General features: G+C 37.5%; 1 protein-coding gene across 5 annotated transcripts in view; it reads right to left on the reverse strand.

The window, feature by feature from the left end:
- The window catches only part of c15orf41 (chromosome 15 open reading frame 41), a 150,249-nt gene that overhangs the window by 52,207 nt on the left and 80,512 nt on the right, over positions 1–17,530 (reverse strand). The window contains exon 12 of one of the 5 annotated variants that reach the window (XM_018096257.2): positions 11,084–11,183. The exons of the other annotated variants lie outside the window; for them this stretch is intronic. Coding sequence (XP_017951746.1) covers positions 11,174–11,183 — 10 coding nt within the window. The 3' untranslated portion in view covers positions 11,084–11,173. Of the gene's footprint in view, positions 1–11,083; positions 11,184–17,530 lie in introns of those variants that run through there. 5 annotated transcript variants of the gene reach the window in all.

Below are 17,530 nucleotides of genomic sequence, written 5' to 3' on the forward strand. Positions count from 1 at the left end.
TGGAGATCCAAATTACAGAAAGACCACTTATCCGGAATACCCTTGCTCCCGAGCATTCTGGATAATGGGTCCTATACCTGTACTGGTCATGGACCTCTTGACTTTTATATAAATCAATGCAATGTAAATCAACAAAAAAAAAGGTATGTATAACTATGTTATTGCAGATTCTACTGATATCAGAAAGAAATAACACTTGTACCAAAAAAAGTGACAGGATTAAAAAAAAAAAAAAAAAGCAGACACTTATAGTATGTGAGAAACCCCAGCATTTCAGTACACAGTCCGTTGCTACTTAGTGAAAACACAATGTTCACAATAATAAACAAGAACCTTAAAAATCCTATACTGAATAATAGGCCCATAGGCCATGGATTGCGTGAACTGTCTGTTGACTCCCATAATACCGGCGTCAGAGATAGTTATAGATGTCTCAGTTTCACCAGTCTGCTGTGCAATGACTACAAACAGTAATCAGTCTTTTACACTGCCCAAATATCAAGCCAGCAAAGAAACCTCTAAAACTTGTACTACCATTATAACTGGCATTGAGGTGCTTACTGTGAATGTAGCAGGAATAGGATTTGTTATTCAGAAACCCCTTACCCAGAAAGTCATCTGCCATAGAGTCCATGGCATGGAGATCCAAATTATAGAATGATCCCTTATCCAGAAAACCCCTGAGTATTCTGGATAATAGTTCCTTTCCCTGTTGTAGGTTTTACAACAGACATTGCCCCACCTCTCTACTCAACTCCCGAAGCCAAGCAGATTATTTGGCAAAGTCAGGTAGACTATCAATAAATATTAAGAAATAATTAGGCCTATAACTCTTCAGTGAATCCCCGTATCCAGTACTATTCTGATAGGGGACTTACAAACACTGATTTTAGCCTACCAATTAGAAATTGCTTCATAAAGAATGAGTATTGTGGTGCAAACTGGCTGTAACAAGAACAAGGGTTCATAAATCAGCCCATATATATATTATATATATATAGATGCATACAATATTTATATTATATCATATATATACAACATTATGAGAAGAGAAGCTACAGCCTTGAATGTATAGTATCTAGTACCTATCTATGCTCCATGATGTCATGCTCACAAAATATTTTAAAAAGCAATTAAAGCATAAAAATATGTCACAGACGGTTGTAGCAGATCCTCACTGAAAGGAAACTTCCATCTCCTAATTAACATGTGGTTTGGCAGATATCAAGAAGGGAAGGAGCTGCCTCCCAGATTCAGTGCCTTACTTGCCAGAGGCTCAGACCTGGGAGTCTCCAGCGACATAGTACAAAGGTCAGGATCCCATGACAGGCATTTTTATTCTCAAGTTCCTAATAAAAAACATGGTATTAAGGAGGAACAAAATATGCTCTCACTTCCACATATAAAATCCACTAGTTTATATTTAGCATATCTTAAAAATTCAGAACTCCAAAAATGCAAGGGCTTTGAACATCATCATTTTAATGATGAAATCCATAATGTGAAAATAACAAACGCTATATGGTATCTGTGTTTAAGGAACCAATAAATTATACATTTTGCAGCATCCTACATAAGTGTTAAAAAAGTGGGGTGACCCTGACGTGTGGGATGCAATAAAAACCCTGGCTGTGCTCCATTTCCAGAAGATTAATTACTGTGTCCAAGAGTTCTATGGCCAAAAAGCAACCCAAAAGCTCCTGACATTTCTGCTCCTAAAATTTCTGCCATATCATCTTCATGCTAAACCATAGACCTGAGTGCATATCCTGGCCAAATGTGATACAGATGGGCAGCACCCCTCTATGCTTTAAAGGAATAGTTTAATATAAAAATGAAACTGGGTAAAATAGATAGACTGTGCAAATATTAATAATTTTCAATATAGTTAGTCAAAACATGTAATCTATAAAGGCTGGAGTGGGCAGAAGTCTAACATAATAGCCAGAACACTACTTTCTCCTTTAGAGCTATCTAAGCTGTTAGCAGTCAGTAACCAATCAGTGACTTGAGGGGGGGCCATATGGGACATAAATTTAGTTAGTTTGCTTTTGAATCTGACCTGACTAACTAAGAGGTTAGAGAGCTGAAAGCAGGAATTAGTGTTCCGGCTATTATGTCAGACATCTGCCCACTCCAGCCTTTATAGATTACATTTCTGCATAACTAACTGTATTATAAATATTTTTCCTTTAGCACAGTCTCTTACCCAGTATCATTTTTGCACTGAACTGTTCCTTTAAAAAGGCACATTAAAAATGGTACGTTCATTAAAATGTACTTCTTGCACTATGTATACTGTGTAAGTTGAGCTTGTATCCTTTGCATTCTTGGCGCTCCTGTACCTATTGAAGCAGAGGAACCCTGGAGTTACCGCCACCTTGGACCAGTCAGTAGCTCTGGGATTCCCTCAGCAGCCTGTGTCAATGGGAGAAATGCACTTGCATCTAAATAATAGGCTGCATGCATCACTCACATGTTGAACACAGAAAATTACGCCAACTGGACTTTGAAAATATTTGGTAAATTTTAAAGCATCGTCTGCAATTGCATCAGGCACAACTCCCCTTGCAACTGCCATGACACTAGAATTCAGGGGGGGATGCTGTATTATGGGAAAAAACATGGTGATTACACTCAAAACTGTACTTTGTTCACTAAACTTGCAGATGTAAAATGAGCCCTATAGTCAAAAATAATCCTTGCTGTAGAGTACTGTAATGCCTCCCCCTTAAAAATCATTATTAATACATTTCAGCACAGGTGCTGTTTAGTGTTGCACATAAGACAACATAACCATGCCAATTAACGTTAAGTCAATAGAGTTTTATAACAAGGAACTGTACTTTTCGAAGAAACACTAGTCAACATCTGATATAAAGCTTATATTGTATATATATTTCGATGAGTGAGCAAACAGTACCCTATTTCTGAGAGAAGGCCCAGTGGCGCTGGGCAGCTAGAGAGCATCAAATAGTAACTCAAAGGACATTCCCAAGAGTTCTTGGAACTATAACATGCAAGGAGTTGTGTTTAACCTGAGCTAACACAGGGCTTCCAGAGCATTCCTTTAAAATTACACCTATCAATAAGATGACCATATGGGATCTTAAGCCAGGGATACAGTCGGATGCAATAAATCGTAAATCATTGCTACCCTACAAGATTAATTTTCATTTAGCCACTCTGTTGAGAAATACAGTTATTATTGCGTCTGATCAGACACCACGGCCATGTGGCACTTCCAGGAAAAAGCCGAATGATACATTATGCCAAAAGCTCAATTTGTAATCTCCGCAATGGGGAAAGGGATTAAAAGGCAAAGCATTAAAGACATTAAGTTACCCTTCACTGAAAGTAAAGAAGAAGACAAATATTTCTCTAATAAGTACAGTGTGAGTCAAACATCATCACTTCTCTGCTGTCGCCTATTCTAGTTGCATTACTAATGTATTAACATTATGAAATTTTATAACACTTTACACGAGGGCTCTTTCTTACTTGCACTTATTTTTGTGTTAATTAAATGTAATTCCTTGAAAGGTCTTTAAATGCTGCAAAGAGCTGGGTGCCTGAAGATTTCTGACAGTTATTTTTCAGCGAGCCTGAATGCTCTTTTTATTATTTCTAGCAGAACAATTGAGAGAACGCATAGTAAGAGACACTGCCTCTCTCCCTCCTTACTACCCTTTAATTACAGCAACTCATACACTGCAGCTCAGCAATGCAGATGGTGTAAGAAAGATATGAAACGACAATCTAATTGTTCCCCACAAACACTTGTCCCCCCCACCACCATAAAGTAAAGGGAACTTTTATTTACATACATGTACCTGCCTTAAAAGTACTGCAAGCTTCTTCTCTATTTCTCCAATGCAGTTTCATCTTACTTATTCATTCAGTATGGCCAAAATGAAACTGCATTTGGGGTAGAAATAGAGTAATCCTGACAAAGGAATACGTTAGTCAACGAATTGCAGAGCCATTTAGTAGGTGTGCAGTGATGGTACAGCATGACTATCACCCTTCAAGCGCTTTATAGAGAAGACAATTGTAACATTTTAGATGTATCAAAACACAAAAGAGAGTTATAGACTTGCCAAATCTCTCCAACAGGGCTGTATCAAAACACAAAAACAGAGTACAAAAAATTATTCTTGTAATTTACTACAGGAATCTATTGTCCCTGCTATTAAACCAGGACCTCCATGATCTTCATCAAGGTAGCAATTCTATCAAACTAAAGTTATAAACTTGCCAAACCTCACCGGCAGGGCTATGTCCATCCAAAGGATTTGAAATGGCCATTGTCTGCTTCAGCTGGCATATTCTTTCTTACCGATCATGATTACAAAAACTCCTAAAGCAACCCTAAATGTCTGTAATAGTTCAAGGTACAGTGGCTAGCACTATAAGGCATATAGGAACATCTGCCACTAACTAGGCACAAAAGTCAAGAAGATAAGTCCATGGGGCATATTTTTTAGCATTAGAATTAGATTTTTTACTGCAATTCTATTTTTTGTGCAAAAAAAACTCGCAATATATAGAAGTGGCTAATTCATATAGTAATCAAAGGGAGCTGCAATTTCAAAATTTAATTTTATTGTTTGAAACCAATTTGAAAATTGTGCGGATCACTGAATATGAAAGGTGGAATGTGACTGCTTTCCAATTATTTTTTCACATTTTTGCACAATCGACTTTTTCTTAAAAAGCGCATATTCGAGATTTTCACATTTTCTTGTATTATACAAACTCAAAAATGTAATTTTGATAAATCTGTTCTCATACATTGCCCCTTTGATGCATAACAAAGGGTTATATGTTTTGTACCTAGTGGTGACTGCACCACTGCTTAAACAATGTTTACATGTGGCTCTGTATGCAAAAAAAAAAACCCTAGAAAATGAGGACCATGATCTTAATATGTACCATCCTCAACTAACACTAATAAGGCTATAATACCAGTTTCCCTCAGTCTGAAAGCTGATTTTTTTCAAAATTCATTCAGCCTTCCAAAACATAGCCCCTCCCCCACGTATTTTGAATAGTTTATGACAAGGACAGACTGTCATTTGATGGACCGCATGAGAAAGGGGTTGAGCTTTATACCAACAGTGCTTTTATATGGCAGTTGGGGAAAAATATAGTGTATTAAAATAACAGAAAAAAAACCTAACCAAATGATTCCTGTTTCGCCACCCCATTTATCTTGAAGCAAAAAATAAACTCAGAACTGGACCCGACTATCAGAGAGTCACAGCCCCCTCCTCAACAGCTTTAGCTAATAAAACTTCAAACAGCCTGGTAATACACAGCCGAAAAAAATCTGAAATATGAATGTCTTTTAATGGAAACCATATGAAAATTTTGAAATTAATCTGTGAGAAAATGACCAAAATTGAAAAGAAAGTAATTCAGAATGAAAGGCAGAAAGGGTAATTAAGCACCTATTTTGACAATTCTAAGCGGTCCGGTTTTTAAAAGTCTGACATGAAGACGTTAACCTATCTGCATATGAGTGATAAATGAGGCATTTTTGTGTCATTACATCCTCATAAATCACTTTCCTCCAGCGCTGACGGCTTTTATCAGATCTAACCTTTTCAAGCTTCTACTAAAGGGCTAACATTTCCAGCTATATGACACGTGCAGTTTACAAATTCTGCAGCTGATTAAGTCAGGACAGCAGCTTGTGGCTCTCATTGTCTTGCTTCGTCTGGATCCTGTCTGGAGCCAGCAATGTATGGTGCCGCCTGGTAAAGCCAAGCAAGGAAAAGCTCAAGAACACTGCCGGGTCTCTGGAAGTGAGTTTTATGGTTTATTAAATCTTACAGGCCAAGAAAATCCTGCACATACATTGCATTGCATAAGTATCCATCCTTTTGGATTTTCCACATTTTGTTTTGTTACAACAAAAAACGCATGTGGAGACACAGCAAAAGAAGTGGAAATGAAATGAGGAGACTTAGCCCAAACCATTATGTGAAGAAAGCTGATCACCCCAAGAGACCATCCACATCATGAAGAATGGTAGTGGTTGCATCATGCTGGGAGATGTTTCAGGGCTTAGGAAACTGGTCAGGATAGAGTGTAAGGTGGACGGAGCCAAATGCAAGTCAAAAAAACCTGTTTTATTCTAAAGGAGACCTGCGTCTGGGGCATAGGCTCACCTTTCGGCAGGGTAATGAACCTACGCACACAGCCAAGGCTACACTTTTGTGAATTTAAACCAAGAACCTCATGGTCTTAAAATTGTCCCGTTGAAGCCCAGTCTGTTGACAAGACACGAAAACTGCTATTCACCTACAGTCCCCATTCAACCAGACTTGAGCAACTTTGCTAAGAATGAGCACAAATCGCAGGATCCAGATGTACAAAGCTGCTAGAAAGTTACTCCAGAAGACCTACAGTTATAATATGTGGTAAAAAAAAAGTGGTTCTACCAATGATTCAGGTGGTGAATATAGCAAATAGCTGTTTTTTTGTTTTATACATTTTGTGTCAAGGTATTTTGCATCTGAAGTGTTTAGTACCTTGTGAACATTAAATGGTTAACATGCCAAATTAAATCCATTTTAATTCCAGGTGGTAATACAAAAAAAAAAAAAAAAAAGTGTTAAAATTCAGCGGGGTGATATTTATGCAAGGAAAGCAGAGTGGTAAATCCCTTAGCTATTGTACCTACAAGAAAATAATTGGTTCTGAAAGAGATTTAGGGTAGGAAAAAATTACTCTGCTGTAGAGGTAGTAGAAGTATTACGAAACAAAAGAAGAAAAGAAAAAGAAACCAGACCACCAGGCACCAATACACCAGACCAAGAAAGTAAAGACCACACCACTTTTTTATTGAGTAGTGTTTCAATGACAACTGCTTTCAAACCTTTATCTGGGTGTCATCTGGTGCAGTTACATACTCCCCTTGGAGCACGTTCAGCTCTCCCAAACCAAAGCTTTGCTGCATTGCTCTTAGTTCAGTGATGACAGCACATCTTCATTAAATATTGAAAAATTAGAACATGAAGGAGAATGGTGGCCAAAATGGCAGTCATATGAATTAAAATGTGAATTATCAACAATGACACTGTACAGGTCACAATAGTTTTTAAGGTATCTGAAACCCTAGCATTTTAAGATGTGGGGGGGCATAAGGTAGCCAGGAAAAATCAATTTGTCCTTTACATCTCCTTTAAACATTAAGTTGCTGGCAGGGCCTGCTTGGCTCCTTCCGGAGTTGGAGTAAGGACCAAGAAGAAAGCCTAGGTACAGACAGTAGAAAAAGTCCAACGTGTGGTATCCGAAGGGTTAACGAGAGTCTCAAGTTGATAATCAGGCAAAAGGGTCAAAACCAGCAAATTAGTACAAAAAAAAAAAATTTACAGCATACCCAGAAGCTCAAGGAAGAAGTACTAAATTTTGGCATCAAACCTGGGACTTTAGCATCTATTTAACTAGAAATTGCAAAATGGCGGATACATAACCTGTAGCAAATGGCCATGAAACACAATGTCTGCAGTTACTTTCATACATTTTTAAATATGATGGCCATGCCATACTTAAAATACATAAGTAAATAAAAGTGTACAACAGGTACACAATTGATTATAATACACAAGTTTGAGTCAAGTGACAGAAATTACATCGCTAAGCACCAATTTTAACTGATGACATTTCTAAGTACTGTTTATAAGGGTATAATTTAAGGAAATTTTAATTTTTAAAAATGATTTCCTTTTTCTCTGTAATTATAAAACAGTACCTTGTACTTAATCATAACTAAGATATAATTAATTCTTATTGGAGGCAAAACAATTCTATTGGGTTTATTCAATATTTAAGTGATTTTTAGCAGACTTAAGTTATGGAGATCCAAATTATGGAAAGATCCTGGGCCCCGGGCATTCTGGTATTCCCATACCTGTGTGTGTGTGTGTATATATATATATATATATACATATGCATATCTCCAACCGCTCAATCATAAACCAAGGGTATTAATATGAAATTTCTATTAGATGTTGAAACGCCCTTGGTGAGATTTGCTTCCATTAACTTTTAAAAGGATGGGCACTTGAGTTTGGGATAAGGCATGGTTCATTTGAGTTTCCAGCTCATGACAAAGGTGCTTACTTGAGTTGAGGTCAGGGGTCGGTGTAGACCAGGTATGTTCTTCCAACGACACCTTAAAAATCCCCTTCTCTGCACTCCCTGATGGTTCTGACAGTTAATATCCAAAAAGTCAGCTCTCCTCCAATTCCTACACCATTGTTTCAAGAGTCAGAATCAGCAGTGTGGAGTGTGGGATAGGCAGACAGACACTGCTTTCATTCATAAGCAAGTTGTAATGAATTGTTTTTGGAAAGTTGCTTAGAATGACATTTGCTATCATTAGCTGAAATATAATTTTTAGGGCTTATAACTCCTTTGGATTGGTAAGAAGTTTTAAGATGGATAATTCATAAGAAATATTTGTTTATATTCATATTTCCCACATTTTCTACATCATTTTATTAAAGCCCACTCTTGAAATGTCTCTGTGACCTGAAGGTCATGACTTCAAAAGTCAGCAGTCAGCTGGCCTTTTATCTTTCTGATGCAGATGAAATGAGAGACAGTAATAGCCTTGGTAATCTAATGCTAGTGATACTTTAATTGTATCTGAAAAGGGCTTAAAACATATACAAATATAATAAAGCAGTTGTATTCCCATGAAAGGAAAGGATAGTAATTCATAGAATGTTCTACAGGAATAAGTCGACATGAGACATGCAGGGGATACAGTTGAGGTGGGTTTGTTTATTGGGCTTAGGTAGCTATCTTTCATCAAAAGAATAACTGATGTTTCACATTTATCAACCGTAATTTATAAAGGATAAATTAATGTTTAAATTTGTTATAAAGCAGAAGCTAGGGGGGCAAAAATCTAAGAAACACGTATTCCTTTAAGCAGAATTTTGTTCAGTAAGTCTAAATACTTGAGCATTTCTGAGCAGAATTCCACCCGTCACCACTCGTGCGTTTTGGGCAGCTCATTTCTCATTTTAGGATGCAGTTACAAGGGTTTGATCCAGTTGCAGGTAAAACATGCCAAATGCCATAGCCTAAGAGATTTAGCCCATAAAATATTTTAGCAATTGTATCAGTAGTATTACTATAAATGTATCTGCAAATATGTTTGTGAGCTCAGAATAAGCTCTAGAATAGTGATGTCATTGGTAAGAACTGGTGCACAGTGATGCCACCTGGGTATAAAATTATGTATCCTCTATTTAAAAAATATACAGATATTAAGCTGTTGAGTTGAGTTCTATTGCCTGTTGCCTTGTGCCATTATCAGATCATGGAGCTCTTCGTTATTTCAGATACAATATTTCCTATATTATGAATTGTTCTATACAGGTTATATTTATTCCTCATATATTTCTGTCGTTAAACCTAGAATATCAAATAAACAGGCAAAAGTTTTTATTTCCTGCAGGAAAATATGCAGGTACAAAACTGGAGGACAGTTTTTGACATATAAACAAAGAAAGTTCATCCTCTACTGAAAAAAAGCAGAGGTTATGGTGCCCTCTATATAAGCCGGTGCCAGAATAATGGAGAACTATAAAAAGTGTAATATAGAGGCACAGTGTTAGAATGACTGACTTCCAGCACTGGGGTTCTGGAATCATTTCTAACCAAGGCACTATCTGCACTGGGTTTATTTTTCACCATGTTTGCAAAAGTTTCCTACAGGTGTTCCATGCTACCTGGAACATCAAAAACATACCATAATGTTGAATGGCTTCTGAATTGAATTGGCTGCATGTTGTTTGTGAGTGTGATTAGACTGTAAGCTTTACTGTACTGAGCTAGGGACTAACTGAATATACTCTGCATAACCAAGTGGTATGTACGAGGTTGGAATTACACATACATGTGATTCTCTATTATACATTGTCTTAGTTTACAGGTTTCATACTGATGCAAAGAGGCAGCATATTTAACACAGACAAAGGATGTTACAAATCATAAAGAAATCTTTTGTAGCTTCAATGTCATTATTTCTTCATTTGAAATACAATCAGTGGCAAAGTCATAGTTTGGCTGAGAACACTAATTGGGCCCTGGTAGAACCACACAATATGGACATTTTTGTGCAGGGATCTTAGTTTTTTTTGCATGTTTTATATTATGCACAAAGACATACGGGAACCTAAGTATATAAAAAAAAAAATAAAATTCAACAAGAGTCCCTTCTAAAAAGCCATTAAAAGGTATATTGTTCAATTAAGATGTTTATGAAAGTTTTCACTGATACTCAATGGGTCTCTCCCCCTGTACATACCCTGTCCCATTTTTTTTTCTCTCTCCCTCTCTTTCTCCCTCCCTCTCTTTCTCCCACGCTCTTCTCTTGCTCCTTCTTTCCCCCTCTTTCTATTCCCCAATCGTGCTCTTTAAAGAGTATAAGCTACGGTTAATATATAGTTGTATGGCCTTAAGATACCAATTATAACGACAAGCTTGTCATAGGCTATTCTGGTATTACTTTGTCGTTTGTGTATGGTTCTGAAAAACAATAAAAATTGTCAAATTAAAAAAAAAAAAAATAATTCTCAGAACATACCAATTGGTCATTGGGAAGATACTTCAATAGGACCAGAGTGGTGAATTCAATATTGCTTCTGATAATACAATTGTTGTATGCCCACAAATTGGACATCTTCTAAAAATAGGATACCTGTCTATTGTCATATATATATTAAAAATTTAAATCTCCTGAAAACAAATATGTATGCAAAATGGTTTAATGCAAATCTTGTAAAGGATACCAAAACCAGCAGGAGATGTGTTGAGCTTGAACTGGTGAGCCTAGTTGGAAGTGGCAAGGAAGGAGTTATGGTGAATGCAGCTCTGGCAGTGCGGGTAGACGTTGTGCTGCCTTAAGCGATTTCCGTCAGATAGGGAAGATCTTGATGTTGGCTTGTGTGACGAGTGGAAGCCCAGTGCTTCACATGGTATTAGTCTTGATAAGAACTAACTAGGCATCAGGCCACAATAACGAAACTTGAAGAGACAAGCCTGTTCCAGGCAGCCAGGGTCCACAGAAACTCTCCTGGGGCAGGCTGCCTCTTGGTAAATGACAAAGTTCATAAAGCACAGAGGGTGGTGTAGTGAAAAAGGGGTGTCACTGTGCCCTGGAATGGGAAGGGGGGGTAGGAAAATAAACAAACAGAATCCCTTTTTCACTGCAGGCTACTTGCAAATGATGACTATTTTATTGCTGCTTGTTATGAATCAATCACGTGCTGAAACTGTTTACGTCCAAAATTCAAATTTTAAAGTACCAAAAGGTATTACAGCACAAGAAAATTTCTATGTTTAAATAACAATGGAAAGCAATGGCGTTCTGAGTGGGTGGATGATATGGGAAGGCAGTTGGTAAAATAAATATAACAATACATATTTTACATTTATTGACTGGGAAGTCAAGTCCATATTAAAACAGAGGAATAATATATAATTCTCCCTGCACTATATACTCTATCACTGGCTTTTGGCTATTAAAAGAATCTCATAAAGCACATTACTTGAAGTCTGATATCCAGTCATGTAACATAATGTTATGTCACACAAGTGCAACTTCCCCAGCCAAATCCATCACAACCAAAATGCTACTGCTTCTCATTATAAAAAGTGACATGGATTATGGCACGTGAGCGTGAGTGAACATACGAGTACTTGTGTGCATACAACCTAGATAGCCTATATTCTCTACTGTGCAATATAAAAAGTGCTGGCGCATAGGTACTTCCTATAATGTATATCAGTTGGGCACGTCTCCCCCACCTAAATGGCATCATTTCTACTGCATATATCCTAAAACAAATGGCAGCTTTAACCCGGTGGCCATTTTTCCTCTAACACATCAGTTACATTTAAATCTGCAAACAGCATACACACACACACACACAAAGGGGCTGATTTACTTACCCACGAACGGGTCGAATGGAGTCCGATTGCGTTTTTTTCGTAATGATCGGTACTTTGCGATTTTTTCGGATTCTTTACGAATTTTTTGGATCCAATACGATTTTTGCGTAAAAACGCGAGTTTTCCTATCCATTACGAAAGTTGCGTAAAAAGTTGCGCATTTTGCGTAGCGTTAAAACTTACGCGAAAAATGCGCAACTTTTCGCGTAAGTTTTAACGCTACGCAAAATGCGCAACTTTTTACGCAACTTTCGTAATGGATACGAAAAACTCGCGTTTTTACGCAAAAATCGTATTGGATCCGAAAAATTCGTACAGAATCCGAAAAAATCGCAAAACATACGAAAAAGTCGCAAAATATTCGTTTTCAAGTCGGAACTTTTCCAATTCGGGTCGGATTCGTGGGTTAGTAAATCAGCCCCAAAGACTCTTATTCAGCATATACTTCATCAACAATGCAGGCTTACACAGGCAGAACTGTCTTTGATAAAAGCTGTGCTTTGTTTGAGCACTGTAATGGTTAAGCTGAGCTCAGGAGAGGAGGTTAGAAGACAAAATAGGAGCAGACAGCTAGATCTGAGTTTCTATGGGAACCAGGAATGCCATTTCTTCATTGGCTGCTAGAATAGAGGATGTATTTAGTAATCTGAACTTAGAACAACTGAGCATGCCCACAAGCCAACAGCCAAAGCAAATTCCTGAGGGAGGGGGCTGAGTGGGTTACAGGAGGAGAAGGAAATCTAAGTGATTAAGGGGACACTGCAGCCTTACTATTAACCTCTGGACAACCAGAGAGGCAGGTACTGGAAGATTTCAATCAGGCTGTTCACTGATTACATTTTTGTGTGTGGGGTTTACATGTCCTTGAAAATCGAACTTTAAGAACACAATTTCCTTAAAGTCATCTCTTAAGGACACTCTACCTTCCTTTGACATTTTCATGAAATTCCAACACTCTCGGAGACTAAAGCTTTTTGACAAAAAAAGAAAAAAAAGTAAGTAAGATGATTGAAGTCTGCAGATTCTTTGGTAATGGTAGAGTTCCTTGATCCAATTTTCCATTTATGTAAAAAAATGAACATCTCATATATATGCTTCTGATAAAGTCTCCACTCTTTTGTTCGTCCATCCATTATTATTTTTATTGTTTTAATAAATTGCGCTTGAGGGCCATAATTTTTGGTATAGCCATCATGTTTCCAACTAATGGCTTTGTTCACTTTTACGCCTCTGCATTCAATTATGCGTCTTGTTGGGTTGCTGCCTGTGTTATGCTTGTGTGCCCAGCAAATGTATTTCTTAGCAGGTACGGGTGTGTAGGAGCCCCTTATCCGCTCTCAAGCACAGACGTTTCAATCAGAGGAGACGGTGCTATATTGTATCTGACTGCTGTCTATTAGCTAAGCTGGTGCCTCCGCGGCTATTTCATTTCACACCTCATTCTGCACTCCAGCGGCTTTGCACTAAGCCTCTCCAGTGTCTGGAGTCCCCATGCCTTATTTACCATATTCCAGACATCATTTCCTCTGCTCTGTATGATAGGAGCAGGATGACAGTGTTGTCAGAGCTCTTGCAGGACTCATTGTGTATATATTTTTGCCATTCAAATGAGTAGTTGCCTCCATTTTCTTGTCTTTGAGACCCAGATTACCAAATATCTAAACTGATTTATACTGCAGACAGGACACCAGCAATAATACTGTTTTATAGCTTTCTGCAGCTACTGCGCAAACAATTCTGCAAGTAATTTTAATTTACCTGGAAGGCCGACGATCTGCAAGACAACCATTGATAAGAATGAATCCGGCTTCCTAACATTCTTGACGTCCATGCCAAACACTACAAATTATTGCTACATAGCTATTAGAGCAGGGGTATATATAGTGAACTCCTACAAGAATGTGCACCCCATAACTAAAGGGTGTAAAAATATTTTCAATAATTGTTTGCCCCTATATTACAGTAAAGTACAAGGACACAGAAAATGGAGTATGATTAAAATGTTTAGTATACCAGTGTCCCCCACCATAGAATTAGGGATTCTAGTATAACCCATTAGCTAATAGAGCTACTATAAACTAGTTATCTTCCATTGGTACAAGAAACCTAAAGTGATACCTATACCTACCAAAATTACCTGTTTTATAATTAGCATCTTCTCAGTGATGTTGTGTCATGAACAGTACTCGTTCAATCAATCAAAAAATGAGCAGAACCGGCAGTGAATAATGGAAGCAATACCTCTGCAGCAGTCTGCCCACCTGAAGGAGGCACTATTGCGTCTCTGGCTGCAGCTGTATGGGGCATCTATGGACGGCAGCTGCAGTCACATGCTAACTCTGATCTATAGTTTAATATATTCTTAACAAAGGGAATAACATCACTAAAACACAAAGTAATCAATAGATAGCATTACCTACCTAACCACCACTACCTACTTTTTTTCCTTATCTAAAGCAATTTGAATAAAACAAAAAAAAAAAATCAAACTTCACAAAGTTTAAAAAATAAGGTCTGTGTTCTAAATAAAAGTATTTTTTTTACCTGATACCAAGTCCTGTTGACTGCAATGCCTTGTATTTTTTATGGTTACCTGTATATGCATTAGTGCTCTAGGTTTAGGATGTTTCTTCAGGGCCCCTGATCTTCTATAATCCTGATCTCAACTAGTTTATTCTTAATTATAAAATCCCCGCACTGCAATGCTAGCCCTTCCTAACTGCTCACGAGTGAGTTCCACATTGGTTGCACAGAAGAAAGTGTGGTAGAAGTCTGCATTTGACATGCTTATTCTCCAGTCATGCACAGGAAAGGTTGTGCGGAGAGAGTAAAAATGGCCATATAACAGCTGATAAGAGCTGCTGACTACAGACCAAGTCAGCAGATTTGTAGCCTAGGTAGGGGTCCCTCGTAATGGCCTGACTGATATATGGCCAAAAATCTTCTGCTAGCAAATCTCATTGGGCTAGGACCACATTGACACATTGTGCAGTAATCTCCTGATAGATCTCCCTAGGCTTCCATTACGATCCATCTGTTGGCATGGGGACCAAACTTTTAGATCATCCCCAATTCGTGCATAGGTGGTTAAATCAGATAAAGATCCCTCACCAAAAAGCATATTATATAATTTATGTCAAGCTTTATCCTCATGCATAGAGATCTATGCCAGACACTACAGCAACAAGCAAAAACAAACCCAGAGATCAGCTCAGCTCTTTCGGACAAGAATGGCAGCTCTTCTGTGTTCTCCAGAAGTTCTTAATCATTTACTGAGCTAAAAGAAAAACCTTGACCAACTTATGATCATATTGGACTCGTGGAGAAATATTCGAGCAGGAAAAAGGAAAAACACCATTCGCACACCTTGCCAGGGAACGCTGACAGCAGAATTTGATCCGCGACTGGAGTTATGTGCTGTTTATGCCGTAATAAATAAAACCAACTTCACTTATTGCACCCTCTGTATGAAAAATTAACTGGACACCTAATATATTTAATATTCGCCGGCGTGTGAGAATAATTTTTATGCAACTCTGATCGTTAGAAAGATAGATAACTCAATTATTCTGTCATCTATCAAAATATTCAGATACCGAAGAGCCCACTAAAAAGATTGATTACCAGCAAAGTCCACCAGTTTCAGAGCCCTTGTGATATTCACGCATTTGGCTCAACAACTTTTTTTTTTTCCCTTCTCCAACCCCCCCTCTTTTACTGCATTCACAAGCAAGCTTCATTACCCATCACTCTACCGGAGAGACTTTATTATGAGGATGCCATCTTGGCAAGGCTGTTATTTAGATGATAAATGTAAGGGAGAAATGAGCATCTAGAAATTCTACTTATTTATATTTTTGAGAAGGATAAAAAAGAGAAGGGGGGCCAAAGGGGGGGGAGGGGCATTATGACAGTGAAACAAACAACATATACATTTCCAATGAACCTCAATTTTATAGCTATGCATAGACATTTAGCCACATGATAAGATTAGCAGATTTACTTTATCTTGAATTTGTCCTTTAATTTGTAAATTAACTAACTGACAACCAGATTAGCTTTTATACATGACAATTGTTTCTTCTAATTTCCTTTTCTCTTTACAGTTGTTGAATATAGGCTGAATTTAGGTTTAAACATATCATAAATATATGTGATAATAATATAATGACAATATATTATGCTAGAATAACATATTCGAGCATACGTGGTGTATTACACATATAATAAATATATATAATAATAATAATAATATATTATGCTAGAATAATATATTCAAACATACACGACCTGTTTATTAATTAGACAATAGGGCTCATTTGTGAGGGACAGTAAAGTGTGCAAAATTAGCACGCAATCTTTCATGGTTTCTATGCATACTGCAGCATTATTTACCCAGAATCCCAGCATCGTTAGCACGTGTGTGTGAGATTTACCAATGCAGGTTAGCATATGCATTCTAAAACTGCATGTTGAATTGCAACATGTTAGGAAGCCCTTAAAGGGAAATGGTCATGATTTTTATGGTGTACTTTTTATTACTAAATTACACTGTTTACATAGCAAATAATTCACTCTACCATTTAAAATTTTAAAAGGTGCCATCTCAGTGCATTGTGCCTGAGTCTGAGCTTTCAGAAGGAGCCAGTGCTACAGGTTAGAACTGCTTTCAGGTAACCTATTGTTTCTCCTTTTCCCATGTAACTAGAGGAGTCCCAAGCCGGACTTGGATTTCTTACTATTGAGTGCTATTCGGATACCTACTGGGAGCTGCTGTCTTGCTCTCTTCCCATTGTTCTGCTGCTGGGAAGGGGGGGTATCACTCCAACTTGCAGCTCAGCAGTAAAGTGTGAGTGAAGTTTAACAGAGAACAGGTCACATGGCTGTGGCACCCTGGGAAAGGTAGAATATGGCTAGCCCCATGTGAAATTTCAAAATTAAATATAATAAAAATCTGTTTGTATTTTTTTAAAAACAGATTTCAGTTGATGTGTTTAAAAAAAAACCCAAAAACCCCCCATGTTTTCCCATCACAGTATTCCTTTAAAGTAAAACCTCCTCAGGGCTACATTCTGTGCACTTTGCACCTAACACAGTGGACACTACCAGATTTAAGTGCAATCTGCAAATACAGATGTAAGTATACTTGTGAATAGTGTAAAAATGAAAGCATGTGCATTTTGCCCTGCACCTTCCATTAGTGAATGAGCCCCAAAATGCTAATTACGATAATAGGCTTTTAATATTTCAAAACTATTATTGACTTTCCTTGTGCATCTCATACAGTATATTCCGGTTCTCTCACTTTTCATTATGTAAAATGTGATTTTTGTACTTTTCTGCCCGATCCTATAATTTGCTATAATTTTTTTCTGTCTTTGGTTCAACCAGTTTTCACTTTCTTTATCTCTTTTGTTCTCCTGTTCTTTACTTGCCTCATATCTCTTTTTGCTATCATTCATTCTTTGTTTTTTTTTTTGTTCTATTGTTGTCCATTACCATTTATTTTATCATTTTTTGTTTTTGTTCACTTTTGTAACTGTCATTTGTT

This window comes from Xenopus tropicalis, chromosome 8, assembly GCF_000004195.4.
Source record: "Xenopus tropicalis strain Nigerian chromosome 8, UCB_Xtro_10.0, whole genome shotgun sequence".
Classification (NCBI taxonomy): Eukaryota; Metazoa; Chordata; class Amphibia; order Anura; family Pipidae; genus Xenopus; species Xenopus tropicalis.